This window comes from Delphinus delphis, chromosome 1 (assembly GCF_949987515.2).
Source record: "Delphinus delphis chromosome 1, mDelDel1.2, whole genome shotgun sequence".
NCBI lineage: Eukaryota > Metazoa > Chordata > Mammalia > Artiodactyla > Delphinidae > Delphinus > Delphinus delphis.
The window spans coordinates 826,477-851,250 of NC_082683.1; the positions used below are offsets into that span (position 1 = coordinate 826,477).

Sequence of the window (24,774 nt, forward strand, 5' to 3'; positions counted from 1 at the left end):
CGGACACCAGCCGGAAGGCCAGGCTGGGCATAGGTTGAGGACCACGTACTCACGCTGCCTGCCTGCCCTGCGAGGCTGCTGCCCGAGGGCCCCTCCCGGAGCTCTTTCCTCCATATGGAGATCACTTAGATAGAAACTTTATTCTTTCTCTCTCCAAAAAGCTGCAGACATCACAGCAGGCTCTGAGTCCTGAGGCTTAGGTTTGTGGGGCCTCATCTGGACTGAGGGCCTGCTGGGCCTGAGCCAGGGGCCAGGGCTGAACGAGGCAGCGTGTGTGTGTGTGTGTGTGTGTGTGTGTGTGTGTGTGTGTGTGGCCAACACAGGGCCGGCTGGCTCAGATGCCCAGCGTTACATAGCAACGAGGCCAGGGCTGCAGCAATGTGCCGGACGGCTGGCCTTCCCGGGCGGGAAGGATGGTGAGGGTGGGCTGGGGTGCCCTTGCACAGTCCCCTGTGAGCACAGAGTGGCTGGTGGCATCGGGAGGCTCGGGAGAGCTTTCCTGCCCCCTCCGGGGGGGCACCAGGGCTACAGCCAGGGGTGTTGGGCATTGCGGCCCCACCCCTGGGGCCCTGGAGGGGTCTCTAGGCATGAGGCCTCAGGGAGGGGGCTGGGCTACTGGGAGGGGGGTGGCTCTTCCTGTCTGGTTTTAGCCATCTTGACGGCCTCATCGTAGGAGGGCGGCAGCTCAGGGGCATACAGGCTGTAGGCGGGAGGGGTCACAGAGTCGAGGTCCAGCTCCCCCAAGGGCAGGGGCAGCCGCATGCCCAGCGGGTACTGCACAGAGCTGTAGGCTGCAGGGAACCAGAATGGGTTTGTGGCGACGGGTGGCTCTGGCCCTCACCAGTCCCCTGCCGCCCCTCAGGCAGGTGGGCCGCCGGGCGAGGTCTGCCGGCACTCACATGACACAGTGCTGTGCATGGGGCTGTCGCTGTCCGCGGGGATGGCTGTCAGGTCGCAGGACTCAGGTGCTGATGGCAGGTGTGGCTGGGCGTGCGCCCGCTTCCGGAGACAGCAGAAGCGGACACAGCTGGCCGTGGCCCCACACAGCAGCAGCAGGAGCACAGCAAGCAGGAGGAGCCTGGGCGGGGGGGGCGACATCTGCCGCTGGACCGACCCCTGGCCGCTGGGCGCCTGCTCTCTGGGGGCAGTCACAGCCCGGTTGCCCAAGACAAGGCGACGGATAGGGTAAAAGACAACCAGGGACTCTGTCTCCAGGCCAGAGACCTCCTCCCAGCCCGGCCTGGCCTCCTGCTGCGGGCCTGCCCTGGCTGTCTCTCCAGGGCTGGCCACAACTGGCCTTGGGCTTACTCCCAGGACACGCTGTCCCAGACCGACTGCACAGTCCTGTGCCCAGACCAATGACCATGTTCACAGGGGCCTCCCACAGGGGCGGGGAGCGAGGGAGTGGGAGGTGGGCAAGCAGGCTACAAGGGAAGTCCTGCCCAGGGCCCCGGGGGTGTCCCTAGCCATGGGGGACTCAGGCAGGACCCACGCAGGAGGTCACCCCTGGTGCTGGGGGAGGAGGCTGGGGTCAGCATGCCAGGCTCTGAGGGCCCCAGCGCCGTCCCGCCAGCGGCCCAGGAGGGGGACAGTGCTGGCGACGCCTCGGCCGTGGAGTCAGGCGGGGTGGGGGTCTGGTGGGCCTGGCCCGGGGGAGAACCGTCGCACCCGGCTGCGCGCCGCGGCCTCCACTTACCCCACGTGCCACAGGCTGCTCCAGCGGGCCTGGGGCGGGCACCTGCGGGGACGGAGGCACTTGGAGCAGGCGAGGCAGGGCCCGGCCGACCGCCCTGCCCGAGCCTCCCCCAGGGTGGGGCCACCCCAGCTCCCTCCCCCCCGCCCCCACTTACTGATCCGAGGGGTCGCAGCTGCCTTCCGCGAAGCCCAGCGCCACCTGTGGGGACAGGGGTGAGCCCGGGCCAGGGCGCGCCGAGCGCAGACCCGCCCCGCGGTGCACGAGCCGAGCGCCCCGCTACCCACCTGAGGCAGCTGCAGGAGCGGCGGCAGCAGCAGGAGCCCGCGGTCAGCTAGGGCGCCAGCGAACATGCTCAGCGCCGACGGGAAGCGCGAGCCCACTAGCCTCGAGGCTTTATGGAGGCCCCGCCCCTAGGCCACCGCCCAGCGCAAACCCCGCCCCCCGAGACCGCGTCCATTGGAGGGCTCGCCCTGTAGCCGCGCACATGTGCCTCGCCCCTACCCTCCGCCCAAGGTTAGCCGCGCCCTTTAGCGGCCCCCACCCCCCCGCAGGCTCTGGGCAGGCCCTAGATTCCCCCGCTCCAGGGCCCCGCCCACACAAGCCACGCCCACAAGCCCCACCTCTTGGCCCTCCCATCAGGTCCGTTTTCTCTGTGTTTCCTCAGCCTAGGATCGCGGGGCGGGGGGCGGTCTCGCCCCGTTGGCTTCTTGCAGTCGGGCTTGGGGTGGACCGGGGCGCACCCTGAACAGCTGTGGCCCGGTCTGCACAGGGTGTGGCCTCGGAGGGTGGCGGCCAGGACACACGTGGCCACGCCTCGCACACACCCCGGTGCTCAAGGTAAGGGTTGCAGCAGTCAAGACGCTGGGGCGTTCCTAGCGCGCTGTTCAACTACATTTAGTGTGCCCGCTCGCTGCGGGCGCTCGCTGCCCCTCTGCCTTCCGCTCCGCCATCCGGGCGCTCAGGCTGAGGGAGGTGGTCAGCACGGCAAGGTGCAGGGTGGTGTGTCTTGTCTGGGGAGGGTGGGAGGAGAAGCTACCCTGCCGTGTTTTTCTTCATTGCACTCAGGACGTACTCCACAAGCATCTCCCCACTGGAGGGGAAGTGACTGCAGCTCCTTGAGGGCAGGGCCTCCTCGGCTTGGCTCTCTCATGCCTAGATCTGCCAGCTACCTGCTCCATGATCTCTGTCCTGCCTCTGTCCTGCAGCTGTCCAGCACCTCCTGGCTGTACCATGGCCCCCAAGGCCCCTCCTGACTACCCTCTTCCTCCATTCTGCTTCGGAGGCCCGGCTCAGGAGTGGGAGGGAGGGGGATGGGCACTGGTCCAGCCGGCAGGCAGGAGTGCAGGCAGGGCCTTGGGCTGTGAGTACCAGGGTCCGCTGGTTCTAAACCCTGAGAGCCAGGCCAGGGTTTAAAGGAGAGTGGCCTGCCCCTCCCACAGGCCAGCCTGAGGGGGAGGCAGGGGTAGTGCTCTGCAGGGAGGACCTCCTCCTGGGGCCTGGCCTGGGCTGCAGGACCCTGGCTTCTCTTCTCACCTAGTGAGAAAGCAGCCCCTGTGAGGGCTAGGAAAGGACCTGGGTCTGCCCACCAGACTGAAGTCCTGCAAAATGCTGCTCTGTGGACACCGTCACTGGCTCAAGGTTAGGGAGATGGCAGACTTTCAGGCACCGAGGAAGTGGGGTGAGGGCTCCAGGCTGGTGTCCTGAAGCCTGTGCCCAGGGAATTCCCCGGGTGCACCTTGCCCTCCACTCCTGCCAGGGAAGGCTGCGAGTGCTCGCCTGGGGGAGGCACGCGGGTGGCGTGGGCGGGCTGGGCGTGCTGGGGTGTACACAGGGGGCCCGGATGCGGGGGCTCTGTGGGGACAGTGTCTAACCTGCCACTCTCCAGAAGGCAGGGGCTGGGTGCAGGCACTATTCTGGGCTCCCAACAGGGTCTCATGGGCTGGGTGTCCCCCGGACCCTGGCTGGGCCGTGAGGGAGGACACAGTGAGGGCGTGTCCCCGACATTTGCTCGCTCCTTGCTTGGGGGCATCAGGGACCCTGGAACTTGGGAGGAGCAGGGAGGTCTAAGGGGCCGCCTGGGCTTTGGAGCCTGTCGCCCCCCTCCCTCCCCGCCGGCCTCTCTGGGTGTGGCGCCCCGCAAGCCGCCCCCCCCCCACGCCCAGCTGTTCCCCCAGGGCTCAGTCTTCCAGGCCGAGTTCACTGTTTTATGGACTGACTTGTGAGTGAGGGTGGGAAGCAGGGGCTGCCCCCCTGGGACTCTGTCCGCATCTCTCCTTCACAGCTCACCGCAGGGCTCACCGCAGGGCTCACCGTGGCCCACACTGCAGGCCTGGATGCACAGGTTCACACAGGGTTTATTGACACGTGGGCGGGCGCAGCTCTTCCCCCCACCAGGACCTTGAAAGGCTGTGCGGGTGCTGGTGGGGCTGGGGGCTCCGAGGGGCTCAGGCTGGGAGCAGGTTGTGGTCAGGACTGGCCTCATTGCTGGTTCTGAGTGTGGGGCTGGGACAGGAGCTCTTGGCCCCGGGCTCACTGGATACAGGGCAGCAGGAGGTGGCCGTGCCTGTGGAGCTGGGGTGCCCCGGCCATGGGGCCATGTGGGGGGCCACCCTTTTGAAGCTACCCAGCAGGGATGTCCAGGTCCCAGGCCCCTGGCTGGCTCTGCTGGGTCCACAGACCGGGAGAGGGCTTCAAATGCGGCAGGAAGATCCGAGGGGGCTCTGTGGAGAGACTCCTGTGGCCTCAGGGGCCCGTCACCACCCGCGCTACGAAGAGGACCTTGTAGGTCTCCTTCACATCCCCCCTGAGCTGCAGCAGCGCTGACACCATGAGTGGGTGGTCCGGCTGGAAGGGGACAGGTGGGGAAGGAGGGGGACCCTCGGTCAGCTGGCACAGCGGGCAGATGTTTTCTGGCCGCGGCGCTGCCCACCTCACCCGCCCAGGGCCCCCCTGCAGCCCCCTCCCTGGGCGGGGGCAGGGCTGTCATCCTGCCCAGGCTGTGGCTTTCGAAGGCTCCCTGGCCGCCGTCCGAGGCACCTACATCAAAGTCGATGGGTGGCATCCAGGAGATGCTGATGGTCTTGGTCTGGCCGCGCTCCACAGAGCCCTTGGAGGGCTCGATGGTGAAGCCCTTGTGCTGCAGGGACGCGATGCTGTCCAGGCTGAACTCGACAGTCTGCAGGCATTGGTGCTGTCAGCAGGTGGGCGGGCACAGCTCCCGGGAAGTGGCGGGACTGGGGATGAGGGAGCCCAGCACCTGCCCTCTCAGCCCTGACCAGCAGGCTGCCCACCCCACACCTATCGAGGGGCAAGGCCAGGAGGGGCCTGGGTTGCCCAGGCAGTGGTGGATGCAGAGGTGCCAGGCAAGCCAGGGAAGTGCTGTGGTCACCTTCTTTGGGGACGGCTGGGTGGTCCGGATGCAGCCCACCTGCAGTTCTCGGGTGGCAGGTGGGGCCGGCGTGTCCGTGTCCAACTGGACATAAGCCAGGGTTACCAGGATGGGCTTCAGCTCCTCAGCTTCTGGAGAGGGAGGGCCTGGCTGGGGGCTCAGGGCAGGGGGGGTACCACCAAGGGAGTGTGGGAGCTGGGTCCGGCAAGGGTAGTGGGCGGGGCTGGGTGAGGACAGCCGGCTTTGGGGGCTGGGCCGGGAATGCCGGCCCTACACGCAGGCCTCCGGTGCCAAGGGTGCGGTCAGAACAGGCCTGGTCCTCCTACTGCCGCCCCGGCCCTGTTGGGGCTCCCAGCACCTCAGAGGGCTCACCCTCTGTGCGCTCGGGGTCCAAGGCAGGGATCACGGTCAGGGACTCCACAGGCACATCCAGGGGGTCTCCGCCTTCCACAAACATCATGTGCTTGCGGGCCGAGCCCTTCAGGAGGATCTGGTGGGAGATTTTCTGGGGGCAGGAGCACAGCAGACTCGGTCCGTGACCCGCGAATGGGGCTCCGGGAGTAGGCAGTGCTGGGGTGCAGGCCTGTGGGACTCAGGACTCTGGTCTCTCCACCGCATGACCCCCAACCTGACGCAGAGCCCCCAGGCAACAGGACTCCAATGTGGGGCCGTTTGGGGGAGGGCGAGGGCCTCAGACACGCGGACGCGGGCGGGTTGGGTCCGGGCTGGGCTCCTGGAGCCGCACCTTTTCGAAGAGCACGACCTGAAGCCGGTCGGAGAAGTACAGGCTCTCATGGTCCGGGCTGAAGGTCACGGTGAAGTCCTGCGCCCTGCCCGGCTCCATGACGCCCTCCACCGGGACCACGCTGAACACGCTCTGGCCGCTGTAGTTCTGCGTGCCTGGGGGTAGGGTGGCCTGGCAGGTCCGGCTCCCCCCGCAGTGCCCAGCGCCCCCCAACCCCGCACCCCCACGCCCCGCACAGTCCCCTGCCAGCAGCGGTCACCCCCCCAGCCGGCCAAGCTCACCCACGACTTCCGTCCTCTGGGCCGGGGAGGCCAGGAACTGCGGCAGCCGGTGCTCGTCTCCGCTCCCGGTGGAGAGGCTGTCCAACTGCATGGAGAACTTGATGGGCAGCGGGGAATCGTTTTGCAGCTGCAAGGAGCAGGGCTCAGTCACTGGACCAGCTGGACTGGCCAACCGATGGACGGGCTGCTGCAACCAGGTTTCAGCTCCCTCTGCTGCCCCTGGGCCACACCCTGGGCAGTCAGGCTCAGGCTGGCCTTCAGCCGAACCAGCATCCCTGCCCAGGCTCTTCTCTGCCCTCACCCTCTTCCACTGAGAGCACCCCATCCCCCCAAAAAACACTCCCTGGAATCCCTGGCCTGGGCTGTGCTGTCAGGACCTGGACTAAACCGGGCAGGGAAGCAGGTGTCCTGTGGGCGGCTCCATCCTAAGGTTGCCACGTCCCTCAGGCCCTGGGGAGCAGCAAGAGGCAGGCGCGCCTCCCTGCCCGGGCTGCGGAGCCCACATGGCCCCTCCCCTGAGCCGCCCCTCAGCTGAGCTGCCCCCAATCCCAGGTGGGGCAGCCCACGCAAAAGCCCTGAGGCGGGAGGCCCGGGCAGCAGAGGCACCAGGGAGGTGGGGGAGGGGGGTGTGCATCCTCAGCTTCTCCTGCTAGAGAGGGCCGTGGAGGCGCTGCTGGCGGGTGGGGTGGGAGCGGCCTGCACACGCACCGGCTCCCTGACCAAGGCAGGGCTGACCCCCTCCTGAGGCACGACCCCTCCCAGGAGGCGGGGCAGGCGCCGTGTCCCTGCCACGCGCTTTACCTTGAAGCCCGCGGAGGTGGATTCTCCGGCGATCACGTAGCCCATGTTGAGGACGCCTCCTTCAATGGAGCACGTGGTCATGGACACCACGCCTGTGCCCACGAGGGCCAGGGAGAGCGTGCCTCTCTTGGTGATGACCTCCAGCATTTCCCGGGCCTGGGGAGACCACGTCCCTTAGCGTGGAGCAGACACGTGTCAGAGACAGGTGTGGGAGCTCCGTCTCGGAGCAGCTGACTCAGGATGTGCGGGACCTAAGATGGCTTGGAGCTCCCTGGCCTTCTCCTTCTCCTTCCAGCAAGAAGCCAGGGCCCAGGAGGGCCAGCGGCTCCCCAGGCCTGGCTGGACGACTACGGGCCTGGGCACTTGGCGGGTGTGCAGAGTGGAGACTGGGGCCGTGGAGCCCCAGGGCTGCAGCCCGGCTCAGGGTGGGCCTAGGACTCACCAGGACGCTCTCACGGGGGGAGAAGGACAGCTCCAGGACCTGGGTCTCTCCAGACACCAGCTTGCCGATGTGATTCAGCAGGACAAAGGGGCCGTTGGGGTTCAGCACGGAGTACTCCAGCTGATGGCCCAGTGTCAAGGATGGGTGACAAGTACGGGGCCGCAGCCCTTCACCAGACGCCCCTGTCCCCCTGCAGCAGGCTGCCTGGGCCGGGTATGGACAAGGATACGTCGAGACGCTCGGGGGAGATGTTCTGGATGGAGACTTTCTTTATGCCGCGTTGTCCTGAAACGGGGGAGTCAGGTCACTGCCCAGGCCTGGGGGTGGGGCATGGGAGCCCAGGCGGTGATGGGGTGCCTGGGTCCCTATGGGTGGGGGATGGCCGTGGGGGGCTGGGCCCGATCAGGACACACCTACAGCGATGTCGCCGAAGTCAGCGATGGTCTTGCCTTTGTCGGACGTCACCACGATGGATGGTGCTACCGCTGGACACCACAGCTCCAGGTACACGGTGCTGTGGGCACTGAGGTGGCGGGGAGCTGCTGAGGGCGGAGTGGGCGCCGCATGCCCCGCCCTCTCAGCCTGACCCCATGCCGGCCCCGCCCAGATCTGGGGGCTGCAGAGCCGGGACGGTGACTTCTTGGCCGACCATGCCCCACCCTGCCCAGAGCACCGCACCTGAAGCTCAGGGGTTCCGTCCCCTTCCTGTCTTTGGTGTCACCACTGGCAACAACACAGGGGACCACAAACTTGTCAAACTTGCCCTGGAAAGATCTGGTCAGGGTGGCCTGCGCAGCCTGGTACTCCTGGGAGCTGCAGTGGAACCGGCAAGGTGCTCTCACACCCCTATCCCTAGGCTGCCCCCAGCGGCCCAAGAGGCCCCGCGCTGCCCTCCATGGAGGGGTCCATAAGGCCATGCCTGCTCCCCAGGGCCCTGGGCTAGAGGGTATGAGGTGGCAGCCTTGGGGGGCCACGTTGTGGCCCAGGCTGTGGCTGTCCCAGTTTTGTCTGACCAGCTGGTTTTCTCACCCCTTCCCTGGTTGCTGTGGCGGCCTCCCCGCTCCCCCGGGGTCTGGTCAGGCACCTAAGCAGAACGCCATGTTCCTGGAGCCACAGGCAAGGGTCCAGGGCTGGCGAGTGGCTCAAGCCCATTGCAGTTCTCTGGGGAGGCTGGGGCTGCTGAGCTGGGAACATGGGAGTCAGGGGCTCAGCATCTCCCCAGCCGCTGGCCTGATGCTGTTCACAGGGACCCTGGGCCCTAGGGCCCCAGGGGAGGGAGGTGAGCAGGTGCCCAGGAAGGCAGAGCCTGAGGGGACTCTTGGTTCCAGCTGTATCTGAAGCCAGCCCCACCCTGGCCTTCCAGCCACAAGGTTCCAAACAGCTCTGCTCCAGGTAGAGGAAGTCTCTGTGGGGGGCAGCCTTCTCTCGGGCCCACCTGGACGTGAGGTCCTCTTTCTGCAGCTCCAGGGGCTGGGAGGCAGAGGCCTGGGACAGCCGGTCTCGGTTCTGCAGCCGCAGTATGGAGGACTGTCTCTGCTGGTCCTTCCTCTGGGTGGCCGTGTCCTTTTGGGAGCGTGAGGTGGGAGGCCAATTGTGGGGCTGCGCCGGGGACTCTGCTCCCGGCAGACCGCCCAGGGCAGGAGCCCAGGGGCCCAAACTCCAAGCGGCTCCCTGGGGGACACCGTCGGCAGGTGCGGAGACCCCAGTGTCTGTCTTTACCATCGGGGAGACCGAGGCCCGGGGTGGGGCAGGGCGGAGGGCTGGCCGAACTGGGGGTCCTGCTCCCTGTGCCCTGCCCCCAGCCTCACTGCCCTGCCAGCGGGCTGCAGGCCCTGCCCCTCCTCCTGCGCTTGCTGTGACAGCACGGGTGCTCAAGATCAGGCCCCAGAGGCCGCGGGGAGTCGCGGGGTCTCTGCGTCCCCGGGGCAGCAGCAGGCAGGCCCTGGGCTGTGACTGCCCAGCTCTGTTGGACGCCCTTTCCTGGCAGGAGCCCGGCGGTGGCTGCCTCTCCAGGCCTGAACTTGCTAGGATGCACAGGCCCCTTTGAGGTTCATCTGTTCCCCCTCCATTGTAAGGGCAAGCCCCCTGCTAACCAGTGCACAGGGGCCCGGCCCACCCTCCCAGGACCACCGTCTGGGGCTCCACCTCGCCTAGCGATGCTTTCAAGAGGGGAGGGAGGAGCCTTGCCGAGGAAAAGTGTTAACCTCTTGAAACAGTTCCACACACACGAGGCTGCAGAAAAGTCTGCCCAGGGCTCCTGACCCCCGGCCCCCCAGCCTCAAGGCCGGTGGGGCCTGTTCCCAAGCCTTTGTGCAGCGGCCTGGTGCACAGTGGGCAGCACCCCCGTCTCCCGCCCCAGGCTCCCCCCCCTGCCCCCCCATGTACCGATTTGGCCTCAGCTTCTTTGGTCAGGGCCTGTAAGGCTTCCTGGTGGATCAGCTCGCGGGTCAGCACGGGCCGGAAGGCCACCCGGACCAGGCACCTCTGTGAGGAGAGAGGCCGGAGGGCAGAGGGGCCCCTGTGGGTGCCCCCAGCACCCCGCTGCCGCCACCGCCAGGATTCCCTGGTCACGCTCTTGGACATCCTGGGGTGATACCCCATCTCTGCTTTGGGGTCTCAGCTTAGACGAGCCCTTCTGGAAGGTCCTTCCTGACCTTTGCCCCCGGAAGTTGGGGTGGCTGCAGACATGATCACCAAGCCCCTCTCACCACGCGGGGGGGCGGTCCTGAGATGGACCATCCCACTGCCCACGGGGCACGAGTGAGAAGGGGACGTTTGTGTTCAGCCACTGAGACTTGGGGGTGAGTCCCTGCACCCTCACCTGTCCCCCTTTCTGAAGCACGTCCACCTTGCAGTCCACCCCCTGGGACAGCCCCGGGTCCCAAAGGGGGTTCACTCATCACGGCCTGCCCCGTGCTCAGTGCAGCAAGGGAGCAGGGTGGGTAACGGCTGCAGTAACCCCCTTGGAGAGGGGAACCATGACTTAAGCTGAATTTGCTCAGTTTACTAAAATGCATTTCAATAATCACTGAGACACTGCCAGGGTCCAGGGCCTGCATGTGCCCCTTCCCACTGAGTCCCCTCACAGTGGCTGTCACCCCTGACTCGTCAAGGTAAGGAATTCAGCTCGGAGGGGCTGTGATGGCCCCAGGGAGTCTCTGCCTCCAGGCCCGGGCTCTTTCTGCTTTATCAGCAAAAGCAGTGGTGGGGAAACCTTTCGCCAATCAGCCGGTGGGCAGGCACCCTGTGCTCCTGGTGACCAGGCGCTGTGTGGTCTCTGTGCCCATCTGCTGTGAGATCCAAGGGCTGCACACCCTCCCTCCAGCCAGGGGCCCGTGGGGTCAGCTGCCCGTGGGTGCCCCGCCTCTGGGGCCAAGTTGGGCTGGCGGAGGGCACCGTGGCCTGCTTGGGTCTGATAAGAATCCAGGTTGATCTCCACGTCTGCTGTCTGGTTGAATCGCTGCGGTCCAGGGAGAGTAGAGACCGGCCCCTTGGGCTGGCCCCGCCCCAGCCCACCCGTGGGGCCCACACCCACCTTTCCTGGCCACACGGTGCCCACCGAGGGTGAGATGGTGATGGGGGAGTCTGGGGGCAGCAGGAACTCGAAAGATGTGGGCCCCACAGGGGATGTGTCCTCCAAGCCGATGCGGGGTACCAAGGGCGTCGGCGGGTTCATGCTCAGGCGGGAGTTGATGACGTACAGGGTGGCCACCGACGTGTTGTACAAGGAGGTGGCCGCAAACTTGACCTGGTAGTGGGACAGCTCCAGGAGCGGGTGGACACCCACAGCCCGGCACGTCAGCTTGAAGCACCTGGAAGTGACAGCGTGGGCAGTTCAGCTCAAAATTTTAGTAAATTTTGAAAATACTTTGTGCCCCTGTGCACATTTTAATAAGATAGTTAAAAATTTAATCACAAGTTTAAACATTTGCAAAGCAGGTGATTTCTGGCTTATTTCCTTAAATATTCACTGACATTTAAAAAATAAAACTGATAGGGGACTTCCCTGGTGGTCCAGTGGTTAAGACTCTGCGCTCCCAATGCAGGGGGCCTGGGTTTGATCCCTGGTCAGGGAACTAGATCCCACATGTTGCAACTAAAGTTCCTGCATGCCGCAACTAAGACCCGACACAGCCAAATACATAAATATTTTAAAAAACCTGATAACTTACTCCTTAAATATAAACATGGGAATCTATATACCATAGTGAATTGATTCTTTTTTTTTTTTTTTGGCTGTGTTGGGTCTTTGTTGCTGCACGCGGCTTTCTCTACTTTCGGCTAGCGGGAGCTACTCTTCGTTGTGGTGTTCAGGCTTCTCATTGTGGTGGCTTCTCTTATTGCGGAGCAAGGGCTCTAGGTGCGCAGGCTTCAGTAGTTGTGGCTTGTGGGCTCTAGAGCAGGCTCAGTAGTTGTGGTGCACGGGCTTAGTTACTCCGCAGCATGTGGGATCTTCCAGGACCAGGGCTCGAACCCATGTCCCCTGCATTGGCAGGCGGATTCCCAACCACTGCGCCACCAGGGAAACCCCGTGAATTGATTCTTGCCACCATCCGGTTTTAAGAAAAAAGAACAGATATTTGGGATTTTAACCAGTGGAAAATTTACAGTCCATGTTGCTTTGAACTCCTATTTCCATTGCACTCCTGCCATTGGATTTTATCCTAATTACATATGTTTTAATGCTTTATGAGGTGATGTCGATGGCCCTGTCATACTTGTCCGTAACAAAAATGTGTTCATAGGTTGAAATATTTCAATGTATATTTTTGTGTCCTGTGACCACAGGCTCTAAATGTTAAAAAAATTCCTTCTGGGTGGAGATGTCATTGAGGTTATTGTTACAAGTTAATTAGTTGAAATAGCACAAATGTATGGAATGTGATAATCATTACATATAAAAAGTAAGAGCTGCTTGGAGTCACTTCAGGAAGGTGATGGAGCTGTTTCCCAGCTGGTTCAAGGGACTGTGAGGGACGCGGCCTGTGGCCTTGCTCCGTTGACCTGGGAACTGGGGGTGGGGGGCCCACCCAAGTCCCCTCCAGCCCCTTCCTTTCCATTCTTGTGACCATGTGTCTTCCGATGTCCCTCTGAGGAGCCCCCCGTGGCTCTCTCAGGTCCTGCTCCACTTTGCTGCAGGGAAAGACCATCAGGTCCCATCACCCAGGCCCAGGCAGATGCTGCGACCTGCAGGCAGCGGGTTCACCCAGGACACCCAGGGCCACGTTTGCTGAAAAAATGCTTTTATCTCCGTGCACGCTATACATGTTTCTCTCCCCCTCAAAAACCACCGAGGTGAGATGAGCCCATCGGCGTGTGGGGAATGTTCTCCTGACCTCAGAGGCAAACATGCAACATGCCTGGCCTCCGTGCCTAGCTACGTGCGAGCCTCCAGCTTCTTTTATCTGGTCACACAGGCAGCTGGTGCCCGTCACAGGGGCCAGGCCAAGGGTACAATCAGCCCTGCTCTGGGGGTATGCCTGACCTCTGGAATGTCATCACCATCATCATCATCACCATCACCAGCATCATCATCATCACCATCATCACCATCACCACTATCATCATCACCATCATCACCACCATCATCACCATCATCACCGTCATCACCATCATCACCACCACCACCATCATCACCATCATCACCATCATCACCGTCATCACCGTTATCACCACCATCATCACCATCATCACCACCATCACCACCGTCATCACCATCACCACCGTCACCACCGTCATCACCATCACCATCACCATCATCACCATCATCACCACCATCTCACCATCATCATCACCATCATCATCACCGTCATCACCACCATCATCATCACCGTCATCACCACCATCATCATCACCATCACCACCATCATCACCATCACCATAATCACCGTCATCACCACCACCATCAACACCATCACCGTCATCACCGTCATCACCATCGTCATCACCATCATCATCACCATCACCATCATCATCACCACCATCATCATCATCACCATCATCATTGTCACCATCACCATCATAATCATCACCATCATCGTTACCATCACCACCATCATCATCGTCACCACCATCATCATCATCACCATCATCATAATCACCGTCGTCATTATCAACATCACCGTCATCACCACCTCCATCTCCATCAACATCATCATTATCATCATCATCACCATCAGCAGCAGCAGCAGTACTGGGCTGAGGGCAGCAAGATTTCCCATCTTCTCCTGTTCTCTCTGGAAAATTTGTGTCAAATTGGCATCATTTTTTCTTTAAATGTTTGGAAGAACTCATCAGTGAAGCCATCTGCCTCTTTCATTTTGGGAAGCTTTTAAACTTAAAAAAATTTTTTGCATTTAAAAATATATTTATTGGGCCCCACAGGGCCCCTTGGCTTGATCGGAAGCTCGGGAATCTCTCTCCATGCCAGCCTCCTTCAGGAGAGCGGAGGGTTGGAGGATATCTCTGAGTCCAGATCGCCACGGACTCCCTGCCACAGGGCTGTGTCTGACTTGGCTGCGGAACTCCGAGGCTGCGGTGGAGAACTGGGGAGAGGCTGACCTAGCGGCTGCGGAGGCTTCTTTTGCCTCAAGGACACCTTCTCTTCTCTTGCCCGTGCCGGCCTGGACTTCCACTCCGAGGAAACACTAAATATTGGAGGACCAGAAAGAGGGTGTACGGAAGTCGCGACGCACCCGTCAGCACCTACAAGCCTGGAAACTGTTGGGTCCCCAGCAGCTTTATCAGGTAAATTAGGAAGGCTACCTCACTAACAGGTACAGAAATCGCAAGGTATTTTCGGGAACTTGAAAAGGGAGGAATTCCCCTAGATCTGATCAGATGCCCCACGACCTACAACCAGGGCATTATGTACATACTGGAAAAGACGTAATTTAAAGGACTATCTCCAAACTGGATGGAAGGACGCTTATCAGATTACAATAGGTTTACATCAAGATAATGATGATGCAAAGATTCCAGCCATTTCTCAGAACAGATCCTGCCAAAACAACAGCAGAAGTCACCCTGGGGCCCTTAATTAGACAGGGTGAGAGCTCCGTGACCCCAGCTAAGCAGGGTCTACGAGCCCCTTGCCAGCCTGAAGAAGCTACAGAAGACAGGCCGTCATCCCTCATCCTCCCAATAAAGATTTCCTGGGGTTCATGTCTCTCGGCGGGGGGGAGGGGGATTGTAAATTGGAGATAGATGGGCCCCTGGGCCGCACAGCTGGTGTTTGTCAAGTGGAGCAAGACTGAAGTTTTGTCCTCGGCCAGACAAGAACGACGCCCGTTTCCCTTCCTCCATTGATACGGAGAGAATGAACTAGCAGTGGGGAATTAGTTTGCAGCAAAAATAGAAATGAAGTTTTCCCTCTCCTGAGAACAAGGAAAATAAAGGGAACAGCGAACAGGCTAGAGAAGAAACATAACCTGGCCTGAAAGAGTTCTTCACTCCCTGTTTTTTTTTAACTGTCACTAATCTGTAGTGTCTGTAACTAGATTTGTGCTTCACAAAGCTGACCTATTACTCTAAAACACTATGTGAGTTACATCCTGCACCCCCTTGTAGCAGATCACCCCTTGTAGCATTTGCATTTCAGAAAAGAAGTCGCAGGCCAATAACGCAGAGACAAAAAGACCCAATTATGGGGGCTGCCTGATGCCAGCTGTGACTGTTTTGCGAAGGAAGGGGGACACTGTTCTTGAGGCGCTAGCCTGCTGTGTCTTCCCTTCTGCCTGGCAGAAAAATAAAGCCTTCCTAGGGAAAAAAAAAAAGAAAGAAAAAAAATATTTATTTATTTATTGCCCATTTTTCTTTCCTTTTCTGTCATGTTTAAAAAAATTTGGGGGGGGGGCTTCCCTGGTGGCGCAGTGGTTGAGAGTCTGCCTGCCGATGCAGGGGACACGGGTTCGTGCCCCGGTCCGGGAAGAGCCCACATGCCGCGGAGCGGCTGGGCCCGTGAGCCATGGCCGCTGAGCCTGCGCGTCCGGAGCCTGTGCTCCGCAACGGGAGAGCCCACAGCAGTGAGAGGCCCGCGTACCGCAAAAAAAAAAATAAAAAATTGCCTAAATATTTATTTATTTATTTATCTATCTCCTCTGGGCTCCGCACGCCCTGCTTTAACCCCTGAGGTCTCACAGTTCGAGCTTTCCTATCCTCCCCAAGACGGCTCCTGGCTGAGTTTGGCAGTTTCAATTTATACGTAGATAGTTCTTGAAGAAACACTAAACGCACATTCAATCAGCAAACATCTACGGAGCTTCTACCATAGGTCCTGAGCACTGAGGTTATCTCACAATCCCCTCTTTTCCTGGGGTTTGTTTTCCAGAGGCTGAGAGCGTTGTGAACAAGCCCAGAAGGGTCCCAGCCCACGGACGGGTCACTAAGTCCGAGGGGAGGGGCGGGCAGTGGGACGCAGCAGGGTGGCAGAGTCTGGTGCCTGGTTTCCTCCACGGGTTCTAACTGCACTCTGCTCCCAAAGATCACGACCGTGAACCCCTTCCTGCTTTCCCTCAGGTGTGTCAGATCCTGGGCCCGCCTGTCCCGCCATGGCCACATGCCCGGCTGGAGGAGGGCATCAGCCCGACCTTACCCAGGGCTGCCCAGGCCCCCAGCCAGGACCAGACAGCAGCTCGGGCTGGATTGTGGGTGGGGACTGGAGAGGAAGGGAAGGAGAGGGGCAGGAGGGCTGGTTCCACGGGGGCGGGATGCCCACCACATTCCAGACCAGAGGCTGACGATCCCAAGTAGCGAGAGCCGGCCCTTGTGCCAGACCCCCTCCACGTCCAGTCCACTTCTCCCTCCCCAGCACCTTCTTAGCCCCAGTTCTCAGCGTAGACACGGAGGCCAGGGAGGTCCAGCGACTGGGCCATCACACGGTGCATGAGGGCAAGCGGGGCTCGTGCCCAGGGGATGCTCTGCACACTCACACACGCCCACAGGTGCACTCACACATGTGCATAGCACACACGCCTGCAAGGCAGCCTGGATCCCAAGCGTACGGACCTGGGTCTAAGCTTCCTGAGGCCGGCACTGTTGCCCAGCCCTGTGGTCAGCCTGGACGGCCAGGGGCGGCTCCTCCCAAGCTGGCTGCCAGGGCCCTCCATGCGCCCCCCTCCTGCCAAGCTTACCGGTTAATCTCTGACTTGCAGACGAGCTCGAAGTTGTACTCTTTGGCCTTGGTGGGCTGAAAGATTACGTCGAGTTGCAGAGTTTCCAGCGGCAGGATTGTCCCGAACCCATCATTGGGCTGGATGTCCACAAACTGGCAAACGGAAGACCATGGATGCCAAAGCGAAAACTCAGTGACCTGCTGGGGAGGGCTGCAGGGAGCCGGCACGGACATGCGTGTGGCCGGGGCGCGGCAGTGTGTGAGCGAGTGTGGACGTGTGTGTGGCTACATGCATGTAAGATGCATGTAAGTGCGCTACATGGGTGTGAGCCCCTGCGTATGTGATCATGTGTGCAGATGAGTGTGTGTGAGAGGGTGGTGTGCGTGCATGTCTGTGTGTGTCTGCCTGCATGTGAGCACTTGTGTGTATGTGAGTGTATGTGCGAGTGTGCGTCTGCAGGCACGTGAGCACGTGTGTGTGTGTGTCTGTGTGTGTGACTGTGTCCGCATATATGTGAGCGGGCAGCGGGGGCCCTGGAGGAGTGAGGACAGCCAGGCCTGGGCCTCGTCTTGGCCGCCCTGCAGGGCCAGGCCGTCAAGAGTCCTGGAAGGAAGGGTGGGGAGAGGACTCTGGATCCTGAGGGTGCAGCGGGCGGACAGAGGGCAAGAGAGGCAGCGTGAGGTGGGGATGGGGCCGCGGGCATGAGGAGAGGGACGGCCAGAGAGACGCCCCGGCCGAGGTGCCTGGAGGTGAGTGTGGAGTCCGGGAGTGGATCAGGCGCCTGGACCCTGGGCAGCAGCCCATGCCCCAAACCTCCCGCTCTGACCACACGAGGCACCTTGGGGAGCCTGACGAACCCAAACTCCTGGGGCAGGAGGGAGTGGTTGCAGAGGCTGACTTGGGTCCTGATGGCCTCGTAGATGGTGCAGTAGCCGAAGTCCACCCCCGAGGGGCTGAGCTCCAGGTCCGAGGTGGTGACTATGGCGTGGACAGTAAACCCCACGGGTTTGATCTGAAGTGCGGAGGGCAAGCGCATCCGGTCACCGAGGTCAGTTTACGCAAGTGTTTCCAAAAATGAGAACAGCACCATCCCGGCTGTGAGCTGATGGCCGACGGTGCACCTTTCAGGGACACAACCCCTTCCCTGTTGGCCCCTGGCTTGGGACGGGCAGCACGGGCGGGCAGGTGCAGGAGTGCACATGGGCACACACGTGTGCACCTGTGCGTCTACGTGTGCGGTGCATTGTGTGCTCACATGTGGCGTGTGTACGGAGGATGTGCACACTCCTGGGCACCTGGATCTGCGTGTGGGGTGGACTGTACACATGTGTGTGTTTGGGTGCCCTGGGGACAGCCCTGCCGGCCCTGGGCAGCACTCGGGGCCTCTCTCCGATCCACAAAGACCCTCCCTCCGTCTCCCCCGTGCCTTCTGCTCCCCAAGGGCGCCCGCGCTCCCAGAAGTACCCCACACAGACCTGGTCAGCCACCCAGATAGTCATCGGGGCCTCCAGGACTCTGCTTTCCTTGTCAAAATACTTCCCGGCATCTTCTGGGAGGGAGCGTCTGAAAGAGACAGGAGGCACTCGAATGTTCTTTTCTTCTTTATATTTGCGAAACGACAAAATGCTGAACTATGAGTGTGTTTTGAATTCAGACGAGAGCTAAAAATTACATAAAAGGTAAGAAACACAGGGCCACGACGTGGGCGTCGAGCCAGCTTCCGGCTCTCACCTAGAGTCCCCCCCACCGGGCGGAGGGACCCCGCCACGCCACGCACCTGGGCAGGAACTTGAGCCGCACCGAGTAGGACGACAGGGCCTGGATGCAGGCGGTCTTGGGCAGGAGCTCCAGGTGGCCCTGCAGCCCCTTGCACACCTCGAAGTGCAGGCGCAGGGCGGTCTTCGACCTGCAGCGCCCGAGGGCCGGGCGGGCGACGCCGCGTTTGGTCCCTGCGGGTTGGCCTGTACCCACCCCCCAGGGCCCAGGGCACACCCTCCCAGATGCCCCCCACCCCCCACTGTCGGGGAGTCTTCAGAGCCCTGCTCGCCAAGGGCAGGTTTTCCTGAAGTGACATCTGCTGAGGAATCCTTACAAATAAAAACATCGCAACTGAAAGGCGCCCAGTCGGTTCTCAGAAACCTAGTGTTTTCTGGGAAGACCCTCGCCGGGCAGGTGCTGGGTGCAGGGACCTGGGGCGTGGGCGCCGGCCCTCCCAGAGTCTTGCCCTCCCCGCCCAGGCGTGGGCACGTGCCAGCACGAGCCCTGCAGGACGCTCGGGAGGTCCCCAGACGGCCAGGCCTTGGCCAGTGACCGCAGTTTCCCCAATTTTTGTCCCTGTTTTCAACTCAGGGCCAGCCAGAGAAGCCAGATGTGCCCCCAACCAGCCACGTGGGGCGCCCCATCCTAGCCACCCCAGGCCACAGCCCCCATCGGTGCGCTGCCCCTCCCCTCCTGTCCAGTCTCCAGGAAGAAAGGTGATGGTCAAGCTGCCCCAGGCCTTCCTGGGCTGCCCGGGAACCCTGGGCCGTGGTCCAGAGCCTCCCAGGCCTTCCAGCCCCTCCTTAACTGCCTGGGGTGATTGTTGCCTGCCTCGTGGCTGCTGGGGCCTCACCCTGAGGGCTGAGCCCCTCTACAAGGAGAGCCCGCAGCCAGACAGAGACCCCTGGGAGATCCACGGGCTCCTGGGTGCTCCTGGCCGAGGAGGAGTAAAAGGGGGCCCTTTTGACCTCTGACCCCCAGTGTCACCAAGCCCCTCCCTTCAGTGACCTCTGGCCCCAGTGTCACCCAGCACTGGGTGTCCCCTGCCACGGAATGTGCCCAGACTGGCCCTCCCGCCCTCGGCAGGCAGCAGCCCCGCCCAGGTTCCCGTGCTGGCTGGGCTCCTCCTTGAGCAGCTGTTCATGTGACCAGGGTCATTGCGAACGAGCTCCTTTGCTACACCTGTGTCCGTAATCCCGGTAAATTAAACAAGTGAGTAATGCTGAATTCTAGAATCACTCAACAGGGACTTCCCTGGTGGTCCAGTGGTTAAGACTTTGCCTTCCAGCACAAGGGGTGAGGGTTTGATCCCTGGTCGGGGAGCTAGGATCCCACGTGCCTCGCAGCCAAAAAACCAAAACATTAAACAGAAGCAATATTGTAACAAATTCAATAAAGACTTTAAAGATGGTCCACGTCAAAAAAAATCTTAAAAAAAATATAATAAAATCACTCAACAAATGTACGCCGTCGAGCCTGTGCCTTGGGGAGGGGCTGAGAAAGCACAACTCCCCCCTGCCAGCTCCCCGTCACCACCCTGCCCGGGAGTGGACACGCTCTGTGTCCCGAGGTAAACTGGCCAGAGCCCTGCAAAACCTAGTTTCCTGAACAAATCCACCTGAGTCCTGTCCCGAGTTCCCAGCTCCCCGGTGAGAACAGGCCCCCTGACGTTTGCAGTGCTGAGGCCCAGGGACCCAGCGGCTGGCGCACGTGCCAGTCCGTTTCCACCCAGGCCGCCCATCGCCCCCCCCCCCCCGCCCCCAGGCTGGAAGCGGGGCCCCGTGTGTCAGCAGCCTGCCAGGTACGCAGGTGTGTTTGGTTAATGAAAACCCATTAAGCTCTAACTGTAGAATTTGCCTGCTTTTCTCCATGTAATTGAATTTCACTAAAAATTAAAAAGAGCGTAAAAAAGAAATGACAACTGTGGTGTCCGGACGCCCTTGCAAAACACTGCGAATGAAACATGCTTCTTGTCTCGGGGCTCCGTCCATGGTCCTTCAGAGGACACGCCTCCTTCCCTGTCTGTGTCCGAGAGGGGCCTGGCCCGGCCGTGTTGGGGGCGAGCTCCCCAGAGACGCAGGGGTGGCAACGCTGCCTTACTCTCGCGGTTCTGGAGGTCAGGACCGGACACAGTCTCCCGGGGCGGAGGCCCAGCCGCGGGCAGGGCTGGTCCCCTGGGAGGCTCCGTGGGGAACCGTTTCCTGGCTTTTCCAGCTTCTGGAGGCACCGTGTCCCTTGGCTCGTGGCCCCTGTCCCATCTTCAAGGCCAGCAGCCTAGCATCTGCCAACCTCTGTCTGACTCTGGCCCTCCAGCCTCCCTCCTGTGACAGCCCTGGGATTCCAGTGGGCCCTTGGGGTAACCCCAGGTGACCCCCACCCCGAGGACCGTGACCTCACCCCCGCCGAGGGCTCACCGTGTGTGGACGAGGATGGAGTCCTGATACAGCCGGTCGTACATGCAGATCTTCAGGTCTACGTTGGGCTTTGCCACCCAGACTGGCACGTCGATAGCAACACCGACGACTTTGAAACATAACTGAATTTGAACATGAAAATCCGACAACACGTATTTCCATCAGCAGAGCAGGCGGTGACCGTGAGTACTAACGCAGAGCTCAGCGGCAGTGTTTTGTGACTCTTACAAAAACTGGAAGGTTAATACTCAAACTGGCCATGTTTTGGGGATCATGGCACTTTTTACATCATATAATTTAAACAATCCTTCTTATTTTCAAATTTTTTAAACATAAAAAGATAGAATGGTACGATGGATTGTCACGTACCCACCACGCAGCTTCACAAATATCAACATTTTTAGCTGTTTAAAAAAACCTGGACTTCCCTGGTGGTGCAGTGGTTAAGAGTCCGCCTGCCAATGCCGGGGACATGGGTTCGAGCCCTGGTCCGGGAAGATCCCACATGCCGCGGAGCAACTAAGCCCGTGCGCCCCAACTACTGAGCCTGTGCTCTAGGGTCCGCGAGCCACAACTACTGAAGCCCTCACGCCTAGAGCCCGCGCACTGCAACGAAGAGTAGCTCCCGCTCGCCGCAACTAGAGGAAGCCGTGTGCAGCAACGAAGACCCAAAAATACGGCCAAAAATAAAAAAACAAATAAATTTATCGAAAAAACCAACAGCCGTTTTACTGCAGACTCATCATCACACAGGCAGTACACGCAGCTGATACAAACGGAAGCTCAGGGCTCGCGAAGGGCCCAGTAGGCACGTGCTTCTCCCCACCTCGGACCCTGGCGTCGGCTTCCTGCGGTCAGACCAGGATGTCCTGCAGAGAGAGCCTGTGCACAGCAGCCCCCCTCAGGCAGGAACAGTGACCACCAGCCCACACAACTGGGTGGAGGGCTTCCCTTTCTACCACCTGCAGGACTGTGACCTTAGAACACACCAGCGCCAGATCCGAGGCCACAGGGTCACTGAAACATACAACCCACCTCCAGGGCCAGAGACAAGATGGACGGAATAAAAGGAAAGCGCGGCCAGAGAGACGGGGCAGCCGGGAGAGGCCAGAGAGACGGAGCAGCCGGGAGAGGCCAGAGAGACGGAGCAGCCGGGAGAGGCCAGAGAGACGGAGCAGCCGGGAGAGTCAGGAGGGGGTCTGAGGAGAAGCACGGCCACCCCACTCAAAGGCAGTGGTGACAGCAGGTGAACGGTGGTCCACCGAGGGGGGCGGGGGGGCTGCTGCCGAGAGGCGCTGAGGCCCGGAGCAGCGTCCTGACCTCACGGCCAGGCAGGTCACAAAGACACTGGTCCCGCCGGCACCTGAATCAGGGCCAGGCGAGCAGGCGGACACGTGCGGTGACACGTGACACACAAGGCCGGGGGACAGGCGTCCGTGAAGCAGACGGGGTGGTCGGCACAGGAAGGCCCCGTCTACGGAGGAGCCAGCCAGGGAGGGTAAGAAAGGCACAGACACGGAAACGAAAGGCCAGCCTGCGCTGGGACCATCCTCACGCGGAGACAGTGGGCAGCGTCCTCACACCCCTGGAAGGGAGGGGTCCACAGGCCGGCAGAACCCAGCACATGTCACGAGGGACCCACCTCAGGAAAGCAGGCGGGCAGGATGGGAATCCAGACCCCGTTCACCCCTGGAGGCCGGGAGCCACCCCAGGGGCTGCGTGTGTACCACACCCGGGTGAGGAGGTGGGGTATAGGAGAGTGGTCAGGGCGTTCACTGCCCCGGCTCGCCTGGCAGGGCCCCCGTGGGCTGGAGCGTCCTTGACCCGAGGTCACAGCCCCAGCCAGGCCATCCTCTCCAAGTGCTCAGTTACCCAGGTCTGGTCCCTGTTCCTTCCTGACACCACAGCAGGGGCTCTGTGGGGACCTATGGGGCTACCGCGGGGAACTGTGGGACTCCATGGTTACTGTGGACATGTGGGAACAGTGTGAGTATTATGGTACATTGTGGGGTATTGTAGGGTATGGCCTATTCCTTGGGGTTTCCGTTACAAATAAATGAATACTGTGTCTCAAATCCCTGGCCCCTGACAGACTCATTCCTATATGGAAAACACACCAGAGCAGAGACTCCTGATGGCGAGAGGAGAGGAGAGTGTGGTGAGCACAGAATCATCAAACGGTCACACCTGGACATGGCCACCTGCCTGGAATCGTGGACCACGGAGTTGGGTCAGAACTCCTGAGGCAGTGGGGGCAGAGTCGGAGGAGATGCTAATAATTCTAATGACAGTTAAGTGAAACCGAGACATCGAGGGCCAAGAAAGAGGATAAATAAAAGGGACCCAAAATCGTGTCTTATTTTGGCCATAAGGAAGTGGTGGTGGAGTGAACTATCCGTCTTGGAGGATGGTCCTCTTGCACTTAAAAAATAGAAAGTCAGGGCTTCCCTGGTGGCACAGGGGTTAAGAATTTGCCTGCCTGCAGGGGACATGGGTTTGAGTCCTGGTCTGGGAAGATCCCACATGCCATGGATCAACTAAGCCCGTGTGCCACAACTACTGAGCCTGCACTCTAGAGCCCGTGAGCCACAGTTACTGAGCCTGTGTGCCACAACTGCTGAAGCCTGCACGCCTAGAGCCCGTGCTCCACAACAAGAGAAGCCACTGCAATGAGAAGCCCACGCACCGCAACAAAGAGTAGCCTCCGCTCGCCACAACTAGAGAAAGCCCGCAAAAGACCCAATGCAGCCAAAAAAAAAAAAAAAAATTATAAAAAAGAAATAGAAAGTCATGTGGGATTTAAGGGCTGGGAAAGGGGAGGGGACCGTTCATTGAATGAAAGTAGAATTTCCAAATAACAGGGAAAAAAGGAATAAGTAGCAACTTGATCAAACCAATGAAAACAAGAAAACTGAAAGTGAGGAAACAGTATGATAAAATGAATAGTAGACAAATCTAATGGAAGTAGTAAAACAAAGTGTGTCAATATTATGCTGCAAATGCACTGGATTCTCCCCCTAAAGGCAGACAACATTAGTCTGGGTCCACAGACAAAACCTGGCTCCTTAAAAGACACATGAAGTCATTAAAAAAGGATAAATAGCGGCCGGGGCCGGGGGGAGGACAAAGGGATATGAGGAGAAGGTGAAGCAGAGGAAAGCAGGAGTGGCCCTGTCGTTATTGTGGGATCAGCTGGAAATAGAGGTGCCAGGAGCAGCAGGATGAAGGGGGATGTTTGGTTCTGGTGAAAGGCACAATTCACGATAAGAAAACGACGATAAACCCTCATGCGTGAAACAATAAAGCAGCTGAACAGAGCCCTCTGTTAGAAGTGTAAGGAGCCCTCTCGCACGGCTGGTGGGAATGGGAATTGGTACAGCCACTATGGAGAACAGTATGGAGGTTCCTTAAAAAACTACAAAGAGAACTACCATACGACCCAGCAATCCCACTACTGGGCACATACCCTGAGAAAACCATAATTCAAAAAGAGCCATGTACCAAGATGTTCATTGCAGCTCTACTAACAATAGCCAGGAAATGGAAACAACCTAAGAGTCCATTGTCGGATGTATGCATAAAGATGATGCGGCACATGTATACAATGGAATATTACTCAGCCATAAAAAGGAACAAAACTGAGTTATTTGTAGTGAGGTGGATGGACCTAGAGACTGTCATACAGAGTGAATTAAGTCAGAAAGAGAAAAACAAATATCGTATGCTAACACATATTTATGGAATCTAAAAAAAAAAAAGGAAAGAAATGGATCTGAAGAACCTAGGGGCAGGACAGGAATAAAGACGCAGACTTAGAGAATGGACTTGAGGACACGGGGAGGGGGAAGGGTAAGCTAGGACGAAGTGAGAGAGTTGCATGGACATATATACACTACCAAATGTAAAATAGATAGCTAGTGGGAAGCAGCTGCATAGCACAGGGAGATCAGCTCGGTGCTTTGTGACTACCTAGAGGGGTGGGATAGGGAGGGTGGGAGGGAGACACAAGAGGGAGGAGATATGGGGATATATGTGTATGTATAGCTGATTCACTTTGTTATGAAGCAGAAACTAACACACCATTGTAAAGCAGTTATACTCCAATAAAGATGTTAAAAAAAAAAAAGTGTAAGGAG

The 24,774-nt window shown here is 59.9% G+C and overlaps 2 protein-coding genes across 2 annotated transcripts in view; both read right to left on the minus strand.

Annotated features, from left to right (window-relative positions):
* Positions 1 to 137: 137 nt before the first annotated feature.
* On the minus strand, positions 138 to 2,046 carry TMEM52 (transmembrane protein 52). Its single transcript, XM_060025962.1, has 5 exons — positions 1,981 to 2,046; positions 1,851 to 1,894; positions 1,697 to 1,738; positions 900 to 1,078; positions 138 to 791 (listed from the first exon to the last, which is right to left on the minus strand). Exons 1-5 carry the CDS (start codon positions 2,044 to 2,046, stop codon positions 613 to 615), a joined length of 510 nt encoding a protein of 169 aa, XP_059881945.1. The 3' UTR covers positions 138 to 612.
* Positions 2,047 to 4,173: 2,127 nt separating this feature from the next.
* Positions 4,174 to 24,774, minus strand: part of CFAP74 (cilia and flagella associated protein 74) — a 58,038-nt gene continuing 37,437 nt past the window's right edge. Inside the window, 19 exon segments of the mRNA XM_060012071.1 lie at positions 4,174 to 4,540; positions 4,737 to 4,871; positions 5,085 to 5,241; positions 5,453 to 5,589; positions 5,830 to 5,984; positions 6,111 to 6,237; positions 6,912 to 7,067; positions 7,354 to 7,473; positions 7,583 to 7,638; positions 7,767 to 7,876; positions 8,032 to 8,166; positions 8,789 to 8,927; positions 9,735 to 9,837; positions 10,889 to 11,165; positions 16,485 to 16,618; positions 17,305 to 17,478; positions 17,942 to 18,029; positions 18,244 to 18,372; positions 20,639 to 20,760. Coding sequence (XP_059868054.1) covers positions 4,439 to 4,540; positions 4,737 to 4,871; positions 5,085 to 5,241; positions 5,453 to 5,589; positions 5,830 to 5,984; positions 6,111 to 6,237; positions 6,912 to 7,067; positions 7,354 to 7,473; positions 7,583 to 7,638; positions 7,767 to 7,876; positions 8,032 to 8,166; positions 8,789 to 8,927; positions 9,735 to 9,837; positions 10,889 to 11,165; positions 16,485 to 16,618; positions 17,305 to 17,478; positions 17,942 to 18,029; positions 18,244 to 18,372; positions 20,639 to 20,760 — 2,556 coding nt within the window. The 3' untranslated portion in view covers positions 4,174 to 4,438.